General features: G+C 46.1%; 2 protein-coding genes across 2 annotated transcripts; one reads left to right on the top strand and one right to left on the bottom strand.

Annotated features, from left to right (window-relative positions):
• Positions 1-2,433: 2,433 nt before the first annotated feature.
• On the bottom strand, positions 2,434-5,384 carry ap5z1.S (adaptor related protein complex 5 subunit zeta 1 S homeolog). The gene is given in 1 exon segment (NM_001092489.1): positions 2,434-5,384. A coding segment is annotated over 1 exon segment (2,379 nt). The 5' UTR covers positions 5,325-5,384; the 3' UTR covers positions 2,434-2,945.
• A 3,363-nt stretch (positions 5,385-8,747) lies between these two features.
• LOC121395198 (protein HEG homolog 1-like) lies at positions 8,748-22,798 on the top strand. Its single transcript, XM_041568200.1, has 12 exons — positions 8,748-9,210; positions 11,317-11,456; positions 14,952-15,062; positions 15,198-15,316; positions 15,498-15,556; positions 16,042-16,184; positions 16,509-16,637; positions 16,933-16,975; positions 18,207-18,244; positions 20,197-20,281; positions 21,862-22,027; positions 22,134-22,798. The coding sequence occupies exons 2-12, from the start codon at positions 11,360-11,362 to the stop codon at positions 22,245-22,247; spliced, it is 1,104 nt and encodes a 367-aa protein (XP_041424134.1). The 5' UTR covers positions 8,748-9,210; positions 11,317-11,359; the 3' UTR covers positions 22,248-22,798.
• Positions 22,799-22,848: the final 50 nt, after the last annotated feature.

Here is a 22,848-nt window from a genome sequence, read left to right as displayed (position 1 = left end):
TACTCCATCTAGTGGGATGGACAGCTGAATGTGACCAGGATTTTAAGGTCCTGACAACTAGTCTGGACACTGACCCTGTTTTACCAGCTCCTGACTTTACCCGCAGATTTGTGGCACAGACTGATGCTTCTAACTATGGCCTGGGAGCTGTCCTATGGGAGCTGTCCTATGGGAGCTGTCCAATGGGAGCTGTCCTATGGGAGCTGTCCAATGGGAGCTGTCCTATGGGAGCTGTCCTATGGGAGCTGTCCAATGGGAGCTGTCCTAAGCCAGGTTATCAGTAAGGGGGAGGAGCATGATGTACCTGAGCAGGTAAGTGGCCTGTGTTCCAGAAGGAATGTTTCACTGTTGTTTGGGTCTTGCAGGAATCACAATTGTATGTGTATGGGTGAAATGTGACAGTTATGACAGAGCACAACCCATTAAGCTGGTTAAACAAAGAGGAATAGTTCAGCAATGACTTCACTATACAGCACAGGGCAGTGGGGATGTCGCAGTGCTGAGCCAATAGGGAATGGAGAAGGACAATAGAGCAGCCCCAGTGGCCACTCTTCATGGGGGAGGTGTGATGTAAGAGAAGTATTGCGCTGGCATTGTAAAGGGTTAACACCGGAGACATGTGGTTTTGGACCCACAAGGAGACATTACCACAGGGGGTCGGTGCAGAGGTCACATGATCCAGATCTGCTTCTGAGACAATTCCCAGTCACACCATTGGGGGAATGAAGCCGGGCCAGTGACGCCTTTCATCACTTCATCAAAAACAAAGTAGCCCCCGACACACAAGCGGATCTTCCCCGCGCAGTTTTTATAAATAGGCGACCGCCACGTCAATACGATTATTGGTTTGAAGCCTAATCAGTGGGACATGTCGCTTGTGTATTACGTGAGAAAATACACCAAACCCATATGAGTGTCTGGCCATACGCTGCAGGGCGGAAAGTTTAATAAAAAATATAGATGATATGAAAGGATCCGTAAGTCTGTATCATAATGATCACTTCTTCGTTACTCGGTGGGACTGAAACGTGACACCCCCTCATATTTATTATAATACACACAAGCCATGAATATCTTCTACATGATATCCCTATAAATGGTGAGTTCTGATGTCATTTCTGTCACATGACTCACTAACACTTGTGTATTATTATAAATAAAGTTCCCCCAGTTGTAAAATATAAGGATATTAGAAGTCACCTCGGAGTTCCATTGCCTCCTACTTTTATATGGTCACAAAACTCCTTTTATAATATCCTTATATTTTACAAGAGGGGGTACTTTATTCAATATATATATATATATATAATAATATGAAATATAAGTTAATACATATTGTCCTTGTGCTCTAACAAACTCATGGCCCACATAAAAGCTTGTGCCTAATTCTATTAACTCTTTGTGTGTGTGTGAGGGAAGGGAAAGTTGCCTATTTACATGTTGAATAACTAGTACGGCTAGCAGGAGAGTGTGTTTGACTGTGAGTTAACCCTTTGGCTGCTGGAGTGCTTGTTGAACTGATCTTACCCTGATAATAACCCCCTAATCACCATGTTCATTTTACAAAATTTGGCAGGTTATGAAAGTTTGAACATATTTACGTGTTTTTTTTTTTCAGTTGTTAAACAGTTTTGCTAATGAAGGTGAATTGCCCTTTAAGCTGTAAATTTAACTTCTCCCAAGAGAACTGTTATCTTATATTGTTACAAATGCTTATTTGATTATCTCAAAATTGTTACAAAACTATCTTATCTGCAGCTGTGGCTGTTCTGGGCTCTCTGCCAAAAGCCAATTAGGTTAAAAGCCAATTAAGTTAAAAGCTTTGTATCTTTTTCTGGCTGTTCAGTGCAGGAGTTGAAAGAGAAAATCGGGACATTTCAGTACAAATGCAGGACTGCGGGTCAAAATCAGGCTCAGGGTGACTGTTACCCCATCTACATTTCTGGGCTCCTTCTCTTGCATTTCACCCAACCCCTCCATGGGCCACAAGCTTTTGGTACATTCTGATGTTTAATTGCACCCCAAACCCTTTCATGGGAAACCCCCTATTTCCAACAAATCTTGACTGAGCCCATGAGACACACACCTGGGCCCAATTCCCAATGAAGCCAATCATGGAAGGCGGAGCTAACCTGTAAGTGTAGGATGCTAATGGGATAAGAAACCCCTATGGATGGTTTATTGCTGGGGACAGGGCAACTCCATGGGGCAGATGTCTGTTTTAGAGCTACAGAATAGGATCAGTGTAAGTTGGGTTAAAAAACAAGTGACAAATTGACCCAGAAAAAATGGCTACAAAGCCCCGTTCTGCCAACTGCCAGTTCAGCCTCACAGACAAAAGGCCACCCCAACACCAATATGAGGCTACTTCCCGGATCAAATCCGCACTCTGACCCCCCACTGGCTCCTAAGGACTGTTGTGGGAGACTGGTGTTTCGTTGGATGAAAATAGATTTATTTTGTGATCATCAGACAAAACAAATAAAATGAATGCAGAAAATCTCGGCACAATCATTCTATAAGGGGGAAGTTTGCCTTGAACTGAACATTTCTATGATGCACAGAGTGGCACAGTCAATTTGCACTTCATATTTGTATTTGTTGTACACTGTAAAGACTAGAATAGGAAGTGGTTGCTAGAGTATCATTTACCCTAGCAACCAGGCAGTGGCTTGAAACAGAACAGAGGGGATAGTAATTGCTACACATATGGTTATCTGCCTGGATGGTGTCTGAGAGCAGTTCCATCGAGATGTGAGAGGACACCACAAGGTGACATACAGTAGGTGCTTGAGGTGGGGACCCATTGTACACTGAGTAACCATGTGATCAGCACAGCTTCAGAGGAAGGGAATGTCTGATTGGCATGACTCATGAGGGCATCCTAGAAGTGGCACAAAGGTCCCCCATGGCATCTAAGAGAGAGAACCCTGAGTGAGTGCTCCTCATCCAGGCACAGAGGTGCCCTCCTTCTGTAACAGGCGGCTGGAGGCACGTATTGCAAGGGGCAAGGAAGAGGCCACAGCACGGTGATAGGCCGGACTCCTAACATCAGGAGAAGGTGTAAGTGCAAACTGAGCCACGCTGGGCACTTTGAGGAGGTTCATGAGTTCAGTGGCTCTGATGAGAATCTGCTCACTCTCCTCCTCCCCATACATGGAGATCATGGCTGAACTCTGCACACAGGACCTCATTTTGGAAAGGTACAGAGACACTTTTGGGATCAAGTCCTGGCTACGGGAGGCCAGTTTGGTTAGGGTTGTCATGAGTGTGGTGATTACACGTGGTGAAGACCTGGGGACTCCCGACGAGCCCCGCGTTTGTGTGATCTCAAACAGCAGAGTCTCCATAACATCAAAGAACCTGTTAACCTGCTCCACGGTGCACCTCTTGTCATAGGAAATAGACACGTATTCACCAACAGCCCACACCACATATGTGAATAGGGGCTCCTTGCTCTGGATGTTGCTCACGGTACCCACAAAGTCCAACAGTTGACGAGAAAGCTCCACTACAAGGGCAGGGTGCAGGTGGCACAAGTGGGGAAGCTGAGAGCTCAGGACTTTGTGCACCTTGTCTTTATAGTCCTGTGATTGAAAGAGGAGCCCACTGCGCTCAAGCAACACCACAACCAGCCGACTGATCAAAGGACCATCTGCAACCTTGGCAATAATACTGAAATACTGCTGAAGCACACACGGGACTATATCTGCACATTGCAACACGCGGGGGCAGCTGCTCAGCTCTGCCAGGACTCGGTGGAGCAATGAGAGTTGTTGTGGGTCTGGGACAGGACACGTCTCACTACGCAGAATATACTGAAACACGTCCCTGCACAGCGGGTGCCTGAAGGCCTCTGTAGCGCTGGATGGGACCACAGAACTGTCCACAACAGTCTTGTCTGAGACTAAAGAGCATGAACGTTGGATCTCCAGCGCCGCTGTCAGGCAGGGCAGGTCAAGCAGAGAATGAAGTATCTCAAGAGCAGAATCTGGGCTAAGAAGAGCTGGAAGCAGGGCCACAAATTCTGACACCAACATTGGGCTGTTCCATGCCAGAAACTTCAGCAGACTGGGAAAGCTCCCTCTGAAGGCCTCCACGTTCTCTTCCAGGAACGAGCTGTTTGTCCTACAGAACCTCACAAACTGGAAAGCAAAGAGTGGCTTATGGTACAGGTCAGTGGGCACCTTGGTGAATAAATGTCTGTACACGGCTTCCGAGTCCACGGCGGCTACTTCACTGTGGTTGAGGAAGAACTGGGCGAGGGGCAGGAGAGCAGGGGCCAGTGAGAGGTCGGTGCAGAGCCTCCCGTGCAGGTTCTTGAGGAGGGGAAGCGCCCGATAGAGATAGGACACGTCTTGTTTGCACACAATGTCCAGCAGTGCCACCGCCTCGGCCAGACAAGCCCTTTGCATCTCCGAGTCGGACTTTCTCAGCGCTTTCCTGTTGCTCTGCTCCACCAGCCGCAGGCAATACTCGAAGGCCTTCTCCCGTAGCCGTTCCCGCGGGGGCAGCAGGCGGCTTGAGGCAGAGGAGGCAGATACCATGGAAACAACTGAGCCCTCGACCTCTGACTTGTCATCACACGTGGCCCCCCCAAAGCCGTGGCACAGGAGCCAGGGGCGCAGCATGGAGAAGCCCAGCACATTCAGCCACTGCTCCTCGGAGTAATGAGTCCCGTGGCTGAGCACAGTAAAGAAGTCCGTGGCAGTGGCACCATCCACCTCAGACACTGGGCCGGGCTGCTTGGCACGAGGGCTGGGGAAGAAGCCGCTGGCCAGTGGTGGCCCCTGATGAATACTGCTGGCATAACGCAGCCAATCACAAAGCTTCTTATTCACCACATTCTCCTGCTCCTCTTCCAACTCCAACCTGAGCAGCAGCGGCAGGAGGGGCCTCAGATTGTGGCCCTCAGGGGCCCGACTCTCCAGACTCCGGCACAGCAGCTGCCCAATAGCGAGCAGGTCTTTTCCCCGGGCCTGAGCTACAAGTACCGGGCACTGCAGCCCCCCCAAGTCCGGTCTGAGGTTAATCAGGGGGGAGGGGCACAAGTGACACAAAATGGCGGCCCCCAGTGCCCGAATCTGCCCGGAGCCCCCGTCTGAGCCCACGAGCTCTTGTAACTTCCCCACAAAGGCCGGATCCAAGTCTCGGTGGCCCCCGGCCGCCACTACCAGGTGCAGCCGCCTCAGACTATCCATTATATCCGCATTGTGCCCAGTCCTGTCCAGCAGCGCCCCCGTCCGAACGCAGAATTTCTGCAGCTCCTCCTGCCCCAACTCCCGGGCCTGGCGCAATAAACTCTCCGTGCCTGCGCTCAGCATATCGGCCTGGCAGCACCGATAATCCCCCGTATGTGATTTCCCAGCACTTCCGCCTTCCGGAGAACAATCCGCAAAGCAATTTTCGGCTTCCGGACTGACTCAGTGAGATACTTCCGGCTTCTGTGCTCTCCTGTGCGCATCCCTGAAATGAAGAGAGAAAGGGGGCGTGTCCGTAACGGGCGGAGAGCATGGCGGGAAATATAGCTCAGCTGTTCATTTAGTGGCACCCGGTTTCTTATCTGCTCAGACTGGTTATTCTGTGGAACACGACAAGTTGGCGGAACTGATTCCCATTTCGGCACAGGAACCCTCTTGTCACGTGACCTGAGAGGAAGAAGGAGGAGACCGTCCCAGCTCCGCCCACCACTTCCTACTCGAGTAAAGGGCAAGTGTTGTGGAAAGAGAAACTGTTGGGCACTTCCTGTTCATGTTTTGTTGGAGGAGACAAATCCCTCGTCTCATTAAAGGGACACTGTCATGGGAAACGTGTTTTATTCATACACATCAGTTAATAGTGCTGCTCCAGCAGAATTCTGCTCTGAAATCAGTTTCTCTAAAGAGCAAACAGATTTTTTTATATTTAATTTTGAAATCTGACATGGGGCTAGACATATTGTCAATTTCCCAGCTGCCCCATGTCATGTGACTTGTGCTCTGATAAACTTTAGTCTCTCTTTACTGCTGTACTGCAAGTTGGACTGATATCACCCCCTCCCTTTCCCCCCAGCAGCCAAACAACAGAACAATGGGAAGGTAACCAGATAGCAGCTCCCTAACACAAGATAACAGCTGCCTGGTAGATCTAAGAACAACACTCAATAGTAAAATCCAGGTCCCACTGAGACACATTCAGTTACATTGAGTAGGAGAAACAACAGGCTGCCAGAAAGCAGTTCCATCCTAAAGTGCTGGCTCTTTCTGAAATCACATGACCAGGCAAAATGAGCTGAGATGCAGCTACACACCAATATTACAACTAAATACACTTGCTGCTTCAGGAATGACATTTTATATTGTACAGTGAATTATTTGCAGTGTAATATAGAAATAAAAACGACATGATAAAAATCATGGCACAATCCATTCAATTATTCCCAATCAGTTGCAACAGCAGGTAGAAAACAATACAGGATAATTGTACCTGTACCTTGTAACCCCCAATCCCAACACTGGAGCAACTGGATTTGGCCGTATACAGCACACAAATGTTAAAGGGCCAGTGCCGCCTTTCAGTGGAAATCTATAGACAAATGTTTGATGAGCCAAGTACCTGTCAGGGAGAATGTGACCGGTGCAGAAAGGCCAAGCTAAGCCTCGATAATGTCCAAATACTCAATCCTGTGTGTTGTACTGTGCCCCTGTACCCATAAACCCCTACTGAGCTGTGTATATGTTACACTGTATATATGAGCACTATATATATATGTTACACTGTATATATGAGCTGTATATATGTATATAATACACAAAAGCCATGAATATCCTGTAAATTATATCCTTATAAACGGTGAGTAGTGATGTTATCAGTTATAAACGGTGAGTAGTGATGTCATTTTTGTCACATGACTTACTAAAACTTGTGTATTATAATAAATAAAGTACCCCCTGTTGTAAAATATGAGGATATTAGAAGTTACCTCGGAGTTCCGTGACCTGTATAAAAACACTCGGCCTTCGGCCTCGTACTTTTATATGGTCATGAAACTCCTCTGTGACTTATAATATCCTTATATTTTACAAGAGGGGGTACTTTATTCACTATATATTGTATATATGAGCTGTATATATATGTATACACTGTATATATGAGCTGTATATATGTTACACTTTATATATGAGCTGTATATATGTATATATTGTATATATGAGCTGTATATATATGTTACACTGTATATATGAGCTGTATATATGTTACACTGTATATATGAGTTGTATATATGTTACACTGTATATATGAGCTGTATATATATGTTACACTGTATATATGAGCTGTATATATGTATATATTGTATATATGAGCTGTATATATATGTTACACTGTATATATGAGCTGTATATATGTTACACTGTATATATGAGCTGTATATATATGTTACACTGTATATATGAGCTGTATATATATGTTACACTGTATATATGAGCTGTATATATATGTTACACTGTATATATGAGCTGTATATATATGTTACACTGTATATATGAGCTGTATATATGTTACACTGTATATATGAGCTGTATATATATGTTACACTGTATATATGAGCTGTATATATATGTTACACTGTATATATGAGCTGTATATATGTTACACTGTATATATGAGCTGTTATATATGTATATATGAGCTGTATATATATGTTACACTGTATATATGAGCTGTATATATGTTACACTGTATATATGAGTTGTATATATGTTACACTGTATATATGAGCTGTATATATATGTTACACTGTATATATGAGCTGTATATATGTATATATTGTATATATGAGCTGTATATATATGTTACACTGTATATATGAGCTGTATATATGTATACACTGTATATATGAGCTGTATATATGTTACACTGTATATATGAGCTGTATATATATGTTACACTGTATATATGAGCTGTATATATATGTTACACTGTATATATGAGCTGTATATATGTTACACTGTATATATGAGCTGTATATATGTATATATTGTATATATGAGCTGTATATATATGTTACACTGTATATATGAGCTGTATATATGTTACACTGTATATATGAGCTGTATATATATGTTACACTGTATATATGAGCTGTATATATGTATATATTGTATATATGAGCTGTATATATATGTTACACTGTATATATGAGCTGTATATATGTTACACTGTATATATGAGTTGTATATATGTTACACTGTATATATGAGCTGTATATATGTATATATTGTATATATGAGCTGTATATATATGTTACACTGTATATATGAGCTGTATATATGTTACACTGTATATATGAGCTGTATATATATGTTACACTGTATATATGAGCTGTATATATGTATATATTGTATATATGAGCTGTATATATATGTTACACTGTATATATGAGCTGTATATATATGTATACACTGTATATATGAGCTGTATATATGTTACACTGTATATATGAGCTGTATATATATGTTACACTGTATATATGAGCTGTATATATATGTTACACTGTATATATGAGCTGTATATATGTTACACTGTATATATGAGCTGTATATATGTATATATTGTATATATGAGCTGTATATATATGTTACACTGTATATATGAGCTGTATATATGTTACACTGTATATATGAGCTGTATATATGTTACACTGTATATATGAGCTGTATATATGTATATATTGTATATATGAGCTGTATATATATGTTACACTGTATATATGAGCTGTATATATGTTACACTGTATATATGAGCTGTATATATGTTGCACTGTATATATGAGCTGTAACATACAGTCCAGAGCTGGGAAGCACACCGTTTGTTTGGTTTTGTTGGTCCTTTAATGTGAATCCCATTCCTTATAGAATTATATTGGGGCCCCTGTTTTCATACAAAAGGATCGGAGAAGGTTCAGAGTTGTTGGTAAATGATCTTTCTGACAATGTGCTGGGGGTCTCCCTTATCTGTGATTGGTCACTGTCTCCCCTTGGCTCAGTGAGGTCACTGAACTATTGGCTCCTCCTGGATCAATACACACTGGACTCTGTTCCACCTGCTGGAGTAAAAGCCACTCTCCTTTCTGCCCCAACCACTGACTGGGGGGACATTCAGCATCTACACGAGGAGCACGATTCCCAGGGACCCCAGACTTGGGCCCCAAATCCTCCTGATCCAGTCAAGGTGCGTCACTCTACCTGTACTACCCTGTATATAGCACTCAGTGTCAACTTACCCTTTACTCTTACCTGCTACTTACCTACTACTGATACAACTGCTCTGTATACACATTCTTCCCACAACACCCCAAACTGGACTTCTGCCACCCCATAATGAGCCTCCATGGCAGTGAGTGTTTATTTGTACCCCCGAATTCATTCTGACTGTTACCCCAATGTTTCTATATATCTGTAACCTTTTTATGAGCTAAGGGGGCCTAGTCTGAAGGTCAGTTAGGGGGAGATTTGGGGTGAGTTTATTTGTACCCTGGGTACCCCTGTAACTATAGCAGGGTGACTGTTACCCCAATGTTTCTATATATCTGTAACCTTGTTATGAGCTAAGGGGGCCCAGTCTGAAGGTCAGTTAGGGGGAGATTTGGGGTGAGTGCTTATTTATACCCTGGGTACCCCTGGAACTATATCAGGGTGACACCCCAATGTTTCTATATATCTGTAACCTTGTTATGAGCTAAGGGGGCCCAGTCTGAAGGCCAGTTAGGGGGAGATTTGGGGTGAGTGCTTATTTGTACCCTGGGTACCCCTGGAACTATAGCAGGGTGACACCCCAATGTTTCTATATATCTGTAACCTTGTTATGAGCTAAGGGGGTCCAGTCTGAAGGTCAATTAGGGGGAGATTTGGGGTGAGTGTTTATTTGTACCCTGGGTACCCCTGTAACTATAGCAGGGTGACACCCCAATGTTTCTATATATCTGTAACCTTGTTATGAGCTAAGGGGGCCCAGTCTGAAGGTCAGTTAGGGGGAGATTTGGGGTGAGTGTTTATTTGTACCCTGGGTACCCCTGGAACTATAGCAGGGTGACACCCCAATGTTTCTATATATCTGTAACCTTGTTATGAGCTAAGGGGGCCCAGTCTGAAGGTCAGTTAGGGGGAGATTTGGGGTGAGTGTTTATTTGTACCCTGGGTACCCCTGGAACTATAGCAGGGTGACTGTTACCCCAATGTTTCTATATACCTGTAACCTTGTTATGAGCTAAGGGGGTCCAGTCTGAAGTTCAGTTAGGGGGAGATTTGGGGTGAGTGATTATTTGTACCCTGGGTACCCCTGGAACTATAGCAGGGTGACACCCCAATGTTTCTATATATCTGTAACCTTGTTATGAGCTAAGGGGGCCCAGCCTGAAGGCCAGTTAGGGGGAGATTTGGGGTGAGTGATTATTTGTACCCTGGGTACCCCTGGAACTATAGCAGGGTGACACCCCAATGTTTCTATATATCTGTAACCTTGTTATGAGCTAAGGGGGCCCAGTCTGAAGGTCAGTTAGGGGGAGATTTGGGGTGAGTGTTTATTTGTATCCTGGGTACCCCTGGAACCGTAGCAGGGTGACTGTTACCCCAATGTTTCTATATATCTGTAACCTTGTTATGAGCTAAGGGGGCCCAGTCTGAAGGTCAGTTAGGGGGAGATTTGGGGTGAGTGTTTATTTGTACCCTGGGTACCCCTGGAACTATAGCAGGGTGACTGAGCTCAGGGGCTTGTGTCTATGTAAAGAGTAGAAAGTGTCTGTAGATGTGGGTCGGAATAATTCTCAGAAAGGCCGTATGTACATACAACACACGAACAGCCACAATCACTTTTTTGGAAAATTGTTGGTAGAGGTGGAGAAAGAAGAGAATGTTGTGAATTTTTGTACAACATTTAACTTTTTAACAAAGATTTTGGTGAATCCCTGTTTATGTTCAGCATGATATGAAAGTATAAAAGAAGTAAAATAAAGTCCCGTGATACCGGGCACTACTGTGCGTATTTACAGACTTGAGCTCAATATTGGGGAGTCTATTTTCCACCAACACTGCAGCCAAGAACATTGAGCCCTTTTTCTATGGTTAATGTATATGAACAAGCGAGAGATGAACTGTGTGTAATGTTTTTATTAGTAGGCAAAGACTTGGGCAACTGTATTGAAATAAACGGATGCCACAAAAGGCAACAAATCATTGTGTGGTAATTACATGGGGGTATGTGTGGCCCGGGGAGGTCGGGCAAAGATTAAACAAATTCAGTTAGTTTGTGGTGTGACCCCCACTTCTTACTTTTGTGCAGCGCCCCCACTGGTGGAACTGAGAGAGAAGAAGGACGTCGCCCCATGGGTGTGAATGGAAGAGGTGCCGCATTGTGCTGGCATCTTATATTTCTCTTTCTATTGGTCCAACCAGTAAACACAGAGGTGCAAGTGCAGTCAGGTATGTTACTGGTTATCTTCCATTGCTTTACTCTATCCTATATATACGTCTAGTAGAGCAACAGACATTCTCCCAAATCTTACTCTGCCCAGCCCCTGGAACTGCTTCAAGCACCCCCAAACCAATGCCAACGGATTTCTACCAACTTGTTTGTACCAACGTATTTGTACCAACATATTTGTGCACAGAAGGCAAAACAAAGATGCCTCTGTATAACTGGGGAGCAAGGAATCCTTTTTAGCAGAACACTTCTAGAACCTCATGGTGCCCCTTCTCTCTCTGATATTAACTGGTGCCCTGTCTCTCTCTGATATTAACTGGTGCCCCTTCTCTCTCTGATATTAACTGGTGCCCCGTCTCTCTCTGATATTAACTGGTGCCCTGTCTCTCTTCTCTGATATTAACTGGTGCCCCGTCTCTCTCTGATATTAACTGGTGCCCCTTCTCTCTCTGATATTAACTGGTGCCCTGTCTCTCTCTCTGATATTAACTGGTGCCCCGTCTCTCTCTCTGATATTAACTGGTGCCCCTTCTCTCTCTGATATTAACTGGTGCCCTGTCTCTCTCTCTGATATTAACTGGTGCCCCTTCTCTCTCTGATATTAACTGGTGCCCCATCTCTCTCTGATATTAACTGGTGCCCTGTCTCTCTCTGATATTAACTGGTGCCCCATCTCTCTCTGATATTAACTGGTGCCCTGTCTCTCTCTGATATTAACTGGTGCCCTGTCTCTCTTCTCTGATATTAACTGGTGCCCCGTCTCTCTCTGATATTAACTGGTGCCCTGTCTCTCTCTCTGATATTAACTGGTGCCCCTTCTCTCTCTGATATTAACTGGTGCCCCTTCTCTCTCTGATATTAACTGGTGCCCCTTCTCTCTCTGATATTAACTGGTGCCCCTTCTCTCTCTGATATTAACTGGTGCCCTGTCTCTCTCTCTGATATTAACTGGTGCCCCGTCTCTCTCTCTGATATTAACTGGTGCCCCTTCTCTCTCTGATATTAACTGGTGCCCTGTCTCTCTCTCTGATATTAACTGGTGCCCCTTCTCTCTCTGATATTAACTGGTGCCCCATCTCTCTCTGATATTAACTGGTGCCCTGTCTCTCTCTGATATTAACTGGTGCCCTGTCTCTCTTCTCTGATATTAACTGGTGCCCCGTCTCTCTCTGATATTAACTGGTGCCCTGTCTCTCTTCTCTGATATTAACTGGTGCCCCGTCTCTCTCTGATATTAACTGGTGCCCCTTCTCTCTCTGATATTAAACTGGTGCCCTGTCTCTCTCTCTGATATTAACTGGTGCCCCGTCTCTCTCTCTGATATTAACTGGTGCCCCTTCTCTCTCTGATATTAACTGGTGCCCTGTCTCTCTCTCTGATATTAACTGGTGCCCCTTCTCTCTCTGATATTAACTGGTGCCCCATCTCTCTCTGATATTAACTGGTGCCCTGTCTCTCTCTGATATTAACTGGTGCCCTGTCTCTCTTCTCTGATATTAACTGGTGCCCCGTCTCTCTCTGATATTAACTGGTGCCCTGTCTCTCTCTCTGATATTAACTGGTGCCCCTTCTCTCTCTGATATTAACTGGTGCCCCTTCTCTCTCTGATATTAACTGGTGCCCTGTCTCTCTCTCTGATATTAACTGGTGCCCCTTCTCTCTCTGATATTAACTGGTGCCCCTTCTCTCTCTGATATTAACTGGTGCCCTGTCTCTCTCTCTGATATTAACTGGTGCCCCGTCTCTCTCTCTGATATTAACTGGTGCCCCGTCTCTCTCTCTGATATTAACTGGTGCCCCTTCTCTCTCTGATATTAACTGGTGCCCCGTCTCTCTCTGATATTAACTGGTGCCCCTTCTCTCTCTGATATTAACTGGTGCCCTGTCTCTCTCTCTGATATTAACTGGTGCCCCGTCTCTCTCTCTGATATTAACTGGTGCCCCGTCTCTCTCTGATATTAACTGGTGCCCTGTCTCTCTCTCTGATATTAACTGGTGCCCCTTCTCTCTCTGATATTAACTGGTGCCCCATCTCTCTCTGATATTAACTGGTGCCCTGTCTCTCTCTGATATTAACTGGTGCCCTGTCTCTCTTCTCTGATATTAACTGGTGCCCCGTCTCTCTCTGATATTAACTGGTGCCCTGTCTCTCTCTCTGATATTAACTGGTGCCCCTTCTCTCTCTGATATTAACTGGTGCCCCTTCTCTCTCTGATATTAACTGGTGCCCTGTCTCTCTCTCTGATATTAACTGGTGCCCCTTCTCTCTCTGATATTAACTGGTGCCCCTTCTCTCTCTGATATTAACTGGTGCCCTGTCTCTCTCTCTGATATTAACTGGTGCCCCGTCTCTCTCTCTGATATTAACTGGTGCCCCGTCTCTCTCTGATATTAACTGGTGCCCTGTCTCTCTCTCTGATATTAACTGGTGCCCCTTCTCTCTCTGATATTAACTGGTGCCCCGTCTCTCTCTGATATTAACTGGTGCCCCTTCTCTCTCTGATATTAACTGGTGCCCCTTCTCTCTCTGATATTAACTGGTGCCCTGTCTCTCTCTCTGATATTAACTGGTGCCCCGTCTCTCTCTGATATTAACTGGTGCCCTGTCTCTCTCTGATATTAACTGGTGCCCTGTCTCTCTCTGATATTAACTGGTGCCCTGTCTCTCTCTGATATTAACTGGTGCCCCTTCTCTCTCTGATATTAACTGGTGCCCTGTCTCTCTCTCTGATATTAACTGGTGCCCCTTCTCTCTCTGATATTAACTGGTGCCCCGTCTCTCTCTGATATTAACTGGTGCCCTGTCTCTCTCTGATATTAACTGGTGCCCCGTCTCTCTCTGATATTAACTGGTGCCCTGTCTCTCTCTGATATTAACTGGTGCCCTGTCTCTCTCTCTGATATTAACTGGTGCCCCTTCTCTCTCTGATATTAACTGGTGCCCCGTCTCTCTCTGATATTAACTGGTGCCCTGTCTCTCTCTGATATTAACTGGTGCCCCGTCTCTCTCTGATATTAACTGGTGCCCTGTCTCTCTCTGATATTAACTGGTGCCCCGTCTCTCTCTGATATTAACTGGTGCCCTGTCTCTCTCTGGTAACAAATGGCATGGTGTCTAGTCTGTTTGCAGAGAGATATTGGGTACCAATACAGCACAGTACATATGTGGATGAAAAGCTGGTATGTCAGCACCACTCTGTGGCTAGAACTTCTGCTGTCAAAGTGACCTTTCTTCTTCTCCCCCAGACTGCCCACCCTCCATTCAGCCCCATCTCCCACTGATAACCTTTCTTCTTCTCCCCCCAGACTGCCCACCCGCCTGCCTCCCATTCAGCCCCATCTCCCACTGATAACCTTTCTTCTTCTCCCCCCAGACTACCCACCCTCAATTCAGCCCCATCTCCCACTGATAACCTTTCTTCTTCTCCCCCCAGACTGCCCACCCTCAATTCAGCCCCATCTCCCACTGATAACCTTTCTTCTTCTACCCCCAGACTGCCCACCCGCCTGCCTCCCATTCAGCCACTGCCCAGGGCCCAATGGGAACCTCACGTGCCGCTGTGATCTGGGATTTTATTTCCATCCAGAGCTCGGCTGTGTAACAGGTAATCATGTGACTGGGAGACTCGGGAATAAAGGACCCTGGTTGGTCAGAGCATACAAAGAAATGTGAATGTGGGGTAGAAGTCGGGGGCACATACATTAAGGTTTCTACGTTTTGGTTTTGTTTCAATGGAAAGTCAGAACATTCCCAGCTGGAATCTCCGTCTCGGCACTGATGTGGAATGAGACCAACCTCTCGCTGGAGACAAACACTGCTGCCCTCTGGGTGGAGCTGTCTGGGAATGTGAGCACCTTGGTGAGAATGGGACCCCCCAATCTGTGTGATGTATGGGACATGAACTGGGAAATGGGGATAATAGAAGGGGAGATGGGGTTTATTCCCGCTGGATCCTCCTGCTTTGGTCAGGACCCTGAAAGTGATTTGGGAATGTTCATATGAAAGTGGAAGTAACAGGCTCCTCTCCTGTGTCCGACAGTTTCAGGAAGTTCTGGGAACCATAGATGGGTATCTCTCTACGTCTGTGTTCAACTTGGGGTGAGTATGAGATGGACTTATGAGGGGGGGGGTATAACAGACTGACACTTGTCCCTCAGTATAAGGAGAAACATACAAACTGCAGGAATACTGGCCCCTGAGTTTGCCAAATTAAACCATTAGCAGCTTGGCCACTGCTTTCCCTATAGCCCAGGGCGCCATTGCACAGGGTGCTATCGAATTTACACACCTGTTCTTGGCTTTGCCCCATATGCCCCCCATATAACAAATAAATTGCAGTGCTGTGGGGAGGGACAGTAAATACACTGGATGCAACTACTCAGCAATATCTCATGTTGGTGCAACTCCTGGGTAAGGTGTAGTGGAGTATCTGCCACACGGGGCTCCATTGCCAGGTGGAAGATCTCCCCTCATGTGGGTGATGAAGCACCCCACTGTCCTTTTGCATTAGTTGCAACTGCCACATGGAAGGAGGGGCATTAGTGCTCTGGGGTCTCATTAACGACTGACTCTGTGTCCTGTAGGCGGAGTCATGTGACAATCCTACATCAGTTTTCCACCTTGTCTCCAGTCACTGAGCAGCTCCTGAAAGATACAATAGCACCACAGCCGTGCCAGGGGCAGGACCAGGGCTGTGTTTTGTCCCTCAGAGAAGACTCCTACCAGGGTAAGATGGAGGCTGCCTCCAATAAGCACTTACACACCCGGGCAAATGCCAGTCACAACGGTGTCACGTGCTGCTCCATGTCTCTTGGGGGCAAATTGGTTTGATTTCAATGCCACACACTTTGGCACAGATCAGATCCTACAGGATTTGACCCATTCCATCTATGTTTTGTTGTTTGCAGCATTTGGGGGTGTAGTTGGTGTGGAAGCCCCCAATTTCCTGCACTGCACTAGGTTTTGGGGTTTGGTGGAGTAATGTCCCCCCTCCAGGTTCCCAGTCCAAGGTTCTTTCTGGTGGTTCCATCACTTGTGTCTCTCTCCTCAGCCCTGAGCCTCTGTGACTTTGCCCTGTGTGACCCATTCTCTAGTGACCCTCAGTGCCACCGTGGTTTGGTGACCTGCTCCTGCCGACAGGGTTACTTTAAGTTCAGCTCAGGTGACCGCTCGTGTACAGGTAGGTGCTGAGTGGGACATGACCCATACCTCAACTGTTTCCCTTCATTCTGTGTTCGCCCCAATTCTGAGCTTGGTTTTCCAAATAAAACTCTTCTTTATATAGGGTCCGTCATCCATGTCTCAGACCTTGCATGTGTGGCTCCTCTCCAATCTCCATGGCAGAGTCTGGTTCATTTTGGGACTCAGTGGGTTCCCTTCTCTCCCATGTGTGATTGTACCCCATGTGGGCCTTAAATGTTCCATCCATGTTGGTCTTGACTTTGCTCTGTTTCCCATGTTCCTCTTCTCCTCAGCATGTGCCAGTGGGTTTCATTGGAAAGATGACAGTTGCCAGAGGTTGGTAGGTCCAAGCACCGTCGCACACACACTTCCTTCTTTGCATCAAAAAGAATAAAAATTCACTTTTCACCCCATGTGCTAACCATAGCTCCACCTTAACTACTGATATATCTCCATGTGCTAACCATAGCTCCACCTTAACTACTGATATATCTCCATGTGCTAACCATAGCTCCACCTTAACTACTGATATATCTCCATGTGCTAATCATAGCTCCACCTTAACTACTAATATATCTCCATGTGCTAACCATAGCTCCACCTTAACTACTGATATATCTCCATGTGCTAACCAAAGCTCCACCTTAACTACTGATATATCTCCATGTGCTAACCATAGCTCCACCTTAACTACTGATATATCTCCATGTGCTAACCATAGCTCCACCTTAACTACTGATATATCTCCATGTGCTAACCATAGCTCTGCCTTAACTACTGATGATATATATCCATGTGCTAACCATAGCTCCGCCTTAACTACTGATGATATATATCCATGTGCTAATCATAGCTCCGCCTTAACTACTGATGATATATATCCATGTGCTAACCATAGCTCCGCCTTAACTACTGATATATCTCCATGTGCTAACCATAGCTCCACCTTAACTACTGATGATATATCTCCATGTGCTAACCATAGCTCCGCCTTAACTACTGATATATCTCCATGTGCTAATCATAGCTCCGCCTTAACTACTGATGATATATCTCCATGTGCTAACCATAGCTCCGCCTTAACTTCTGATGATATATATCCATGTGCTAATCATAGCTCCGCCTTAACTACTGATGATATATATCCATGTGCTAACCATAGCTCCACCTTAACTACTGATATATCTCCATGTGCTAACCATAGCTCCGCCTTAACTACTGATGATATATCTCCATGTGCTAACTAACCATAGCTCCGCCTTAACTACTGATGGAATATCGCCATGTGCTAATCATAGCTCCACCTGAGCTCATAATAGATCCCCAGTGCTAATGATATACGATATGTATTATGATTATAATTGATGCCCTTGAGCTAATGATGGGTCCCCCTGTTATAAAGCAGATCCACCTGTACTAATGATAGATCCATATGAGCGCCCTCCTTTCTCCTATCCCTAATCTGTGGGGGAGGAGCTGTTCTTTAGGAAACTGTGATTGGCCCTTTAATTAGGGAATGAGTTCCATTGCATGTAGTGAGTAACATGGTGGATCTGTGTGTTCCCAGGTGTCCTTTTGGGTTTACGGGATTTAACTGTGATGAAGGTGAGTATATGTGGCTGTGGGAACTAAGGCTTATATTTATGGTAGTGACAAATGGGAAACATGAGAAGTAGGACTTATATTAATGGTGAATGTAATAAGAATTTGGTACCAAGGATACAAATAGCCACCCTCACTAAATGCCATGCCAGGATTACAAAACCCCATGAGGGAAGGGGGTGGACTACACTGGCTCATTATTGTGGCTCTCATCCCAATTGCATGTCCAGTGCTGGGATCTGCCCAGTAATGCTCTGCTCAAGTACCTTGGAGGTAGAGCCACTCAGCAGTTCTTTTAGTGTATGGCCACCTGCATAATGCAATTTCTTTCAGACCTTTCTCCTCCTAGTGGAATTGAGTGGTGGTTGGACCTGGATTTTTACTATTGAGTGCTAGTCTCATATCTACCACTAGCTAGCTAGCAATGCAGCTGTAAGGGAGCTGTTATATGGTCACTTTCCCATTGTTCTGTTGGGTGGGAAAAAGGTTAGGGTGATACCACTCCAACTTGCAGCACAGCAGGAAAGAGAGACAGAAGTTTATCAGTTTTAGATTTATTAGCTTTATCAGAACACGTCACATGGCCGAGGGCACCTGAGAAACGAACATGTCTAGCACCATGCCAGATTTCAGAATGAAATATCCATAAAATGGATTTCAGGGCAGAGCTCTTACCTGATCTGTTTTGTAAAAACAAACACATTGAGTTACAGAGGGGTCAGGCTTTTGTTTGCCCTCACAGTAGGGGCAATTACCTGGGGAGGAACAGGGAATGCAGATTGGTACAGTTGCACAGATCCTTGGTTTTGGACAAAGGGCGCCCAGATGGGTTTCCCAGGGTGGTTGTTCCCGGTGCCTGGGGTCCTGGATAACATAATGCCATTGGCTCTGTATAATCTTATTCTATGGCAAGAAGTCATTGGCTAGCAGCTCAGCACCATCCACTGGAGCTTCATCTCCTAAATCATACACTCACCTATCAAACTGCCACTTCCTGATTGGCTCTGGGAGCTGGATCTAGCATCCAATGAGAGTGCCCCAATCTACCCTTATCTCTCATTATGCACTTAAAGGGCTTGTCCAACTTCCAAACACTTTTCATTCAGTTGGTTTCACACAGTTCCCCAGAAATAACGACTTTTCCGCATTACTTTCCATCTTTTATTTATGACCATTGAAGTGTAATGTTGGTGTGAGTATGAGTGTGCGTGGGGCAGCTGAGTGATCCATTTCTCAGTAGGATCTATGGGGAATATAAATGCAACTATTGTATCAAGTCGAACAGTTGCCTTTAATGACACGCAGGGATTCTGCTCAGCAGGGAAAAACACATGGATCAACTCATGGATCAGGGTCGCCGACCCCCCTCCCACAGCTGCTTCACAAACACATTAGAAGGGGAAAACTTCAATATTATAAAAACAAATGGAAAATAGAAAGTAATTGGAAAAGTCTTTATTTCTGGGGAAGTGAAACCAACTGAACTAGAGGAAGTGCTGGAAGGGGAACAATCCCTTTAATACACTGTCCTGGCACCTCCGGGCTTCCTCTTACCTCTTGTACTGTTAGCCTTGCTGTGGCCCTACTGCCAATACATATACAAGGGCTGACTTGCCCTTTAAAGGGGTGAGTTATCTGTTCTCCCCCCCCCCCCAGAGGAACCCTGGCCCCTCCTCTTACATCCGCCCCATGCAGGGTTATTAAAAGGGGTTAGCGCCACCCAATCACCCATTTCCAGTAACGAGGCCTTGCGACTGGCCCTGGAGACTGGATACTGAAAGCACCGGATCACATGGATTTCTCCCTTATTCTGAGAGTGGATCAGGCTTCACTGGTTGCTACGTCTGATGAAGGGCGACCCCCAAAACATCACACCCTTTCCCCAAATAAACACACTGGCTGCTGTGCCACTTCCAACTGCCACATTGTGCTGAGTTTTCTTATCTCTCCCCCAGCCTTTCTGCTGACTGTCATACTGCAAAGTGGCCTGTTGTTCCTCCTACTGGCAGCCTGTGTATCCCTCCTCATTCTCTACTCCAGGTAAGTGTCACCCCAAACTGACTGTGCCTCCTACTGGCAGCCTGTGTGTCCCTCCTCATTCTCTACTCCAGGTAAGTGTCACCCCCAAACTGACTGTTCCTCCTACTGGCAGCCTGTGTAACCCTCCTCATTCTCTACTCCAGGTAAGTGTCACCCCAAACTGACTGTGCCTCCTACTGGCAGCCTGTGTGTCCCTCCTCATTCTCTACTCCAGGTAAGTGTCACCCCCAAACTGACTGTTCCTCCTACTGGCAGCCTGTGTGTCCCTCCTCATTCTCTACTCCAGGTAAGTGTCACCCCCAAACTGACTGTTCCTCCTACTGGCAGCCTGTGTATCCCTCCTCATTCTCTACTCCAGGTAAGTGTCACCCCCAAACTGACTGTTCCTCCTACTTGCAGCCTGTGTATCCCTCCTCATTCTCTACTCCAGGTAAGTGTCACCCCCAAACTGACTGTTCCTCCTACTGGCAGCCTGTGTATCCCTCCTCATTCTCTACTCCAGGTAAGTGTCACCCCAAACTGACTGTGCCTCCTACTGGCAGCCTGTGTGTCCCTCCTCATTCTCTACTCCAGGTAAGTGTCACCCCCAAACTGACTGTTCCTCCTACTGGCAGCCTGTGTGTCCCTCCTCATTCTCTACTCCAGGTAAGTGTCACCCCCAAACTGACTGTTCCTCCTACTGGCAGCCTGTGTATCCCTCCTCATTCTCTACTCCAGGTAAGTGTCACCCCCAAACTGACTGTTCCTCCTACTTGCAGCCTGTGTATCCCTCCTCATTCTCTACTCCAGGTAAGTGTCACCCCCAAACTGACTGTTCCTCCTACTGGCAGCCTGTGTATCCCTCCTCATTCTCTACTCCAGGTAAGTGTCACCCCAAACTGACTGTGCCTCCTACTGGCAGCCTGTGTGTCCCTCCTCATTCTCTACTCCAGGTAAGTGTCACCCCCAAACTGACTGTTCCTCCTACTGGCAGCCTGTGTGTCCCTCCTCATTCTCTACTCCAGGTAAGTGTCACCCCCAAACTGACTGTTCCTCCTACTGGCAGCCTGTGTATCCCTCCTCATTCTCTACTCCAGGTAAGTGTCACCCCCAAACTGACTGTTCCTCCTACTTGCAGCCTGTGTATCCCTCCTCATTCTCTACTCCAGGTAAGTGTCACCCCCAAACTGACTGTTCCTCCTACTGGCAGCCTGTGTATCCCTCCTCATTCTCTACTCCAGGTAAGTGTCACCCCCAAACTGACTGTTCCTCCTACTGGCAGCCTGTGTGTCCCTCCTCATTCTCTACTCCAGGTAAGTGTCACCCCCAAACTGACTGTTCCTTCTACTGGCAGCCTGTGTATCCCTCCTCATTCTCTACTCCAGGTAAGTGTCACCCCCAAACTGACTGTGCCTCCTACTGGTGGCCTGTGTAGCTCTGTTTGGATATGTGGGAAGGACTAACCCCTAGAGGTATCAGCTGGACTGGCTACTACATTGGGGGTCTGTCCAGCCACTGGCAAATGGTTAAGGGAATCTGCCGCTTGAGTCAGTTTGCTGTTGGTCAGTCGAGGCCCCATTAATCCCTATGTTTTCCCCTAGAAAGAAGAGGTCCCAGAAGCCCAAATTGATTGACAGCCTGGTGCTGGGGGTGCCCTCCGACGTCCTGTCATTGCCCAGAGCCCAGTTCTCCTGGAGAAGAGACTGGAACTGGGAGGAACCAGTGGGCACAGGTTTGGGTAATGCCCACGGAGAGACAGGACAGATGGTGAGAGACGGGCCTGTCCATATGGAAGAGAGAAAGGGGCAACATTTTTGGCAGAGCTATGGGCACATAATCAACACCAATGTCCATTGTTTCTCTTTCTTTACAGGACCATGTTCCACAGTCTTCAGAAATTCAGCTAAAATCATTTGGGGAGACCCCAAGATCCACTGTGTCCAACACACGTCTGGGCAGCCACAACCCGGGGTTCATCAGTGACTGACCTTTAAGCTCCAGGAACAGAATGAAGCCCAACCCCCATCCTGGTGCATTTGATTCTGCTGAACAGAGGAACCTCCAAACCTTCTTTCTTCTGATGAACAGTTGGGACACGTAACCCAATGCACATCTGCTGAGACCCACTGGGTCCTGGGGGAGTTAGACTGGGAATCACCCAATGGCAATTCCAATTCTCAACATTAGCATCTCATTTACATCTGCCCCAAACGCCCACCTACATTCATTGCTCACGTGGCTCTTGGGTTTTACTTATGGGACCATTACACCACTGGGGCCACACACACCTCTGGGGGCCACACACAACTCTGGGGGCCACACATACTGAGGGGCAGAGACACTGCAGTGGGACATGGCTTGTGAAGATACCCCAGAGGGGCAGTATATAGGCTTATATGAGGGTATCCAGAGCTGCTATGTTGGTGGGAGAGTTTCTGTTTAGGAAAACAATTAGAAACCTTTCTCACATCTTTCCTAAGCAGAAGAACATCAGCCTCTTTCTTTCTCCTGACAACTTCCTTGACTACTTGCTGGTCAGACTGGTGGGGAACTGACCAGCAGGTGGTGCTGTTGTAACAAAATGTATT

The sequence above is a fragment of the Xenopus laevis genome, chromosome 6S, assembly GCF_017654675.1.
Source record: "Xenopus laevis strain J_2021 chromosome 6S, Xenopus_laevis_v10.1, whole genome shotgun sequence".
Classification (NCBI taxonomy): domain Eukaryota; kingdom Metazoa; phylum Chordata; class Amphibia; order Anura; family Pipidae; genus Xenopus; species Xenopus laevis.
Note: the sequence above shows the minus strand (reverse complement) of the source record. Positions and strands in the feature narration are given on the sequence as shown.

Bases quoted from the DNA above. Each gene is read 5' to 3' on its own strand.
- LOC121395198 (XM_041568200.1), top strand. From the start codon at position 11,360: ATGGGTGTGAATGGAAGAGGTGCCGCATTGTGCTGGCATCTTATATTT. The intron at 15,063-15,197 runs GTAATCATGTGA...TTCAATGGAAAG, and splicing joins AGAGCTCGGCTGTGTAACAG to TCAGAACATTCCCAGCTGGA. The intron at 22,028-22,133 runs GTGAGAGACGGG...CTTTCTTTACAG, and splicing joins ACGGAGAGACAGGACAGATG to GACCATGTTCCACAGTCTTC.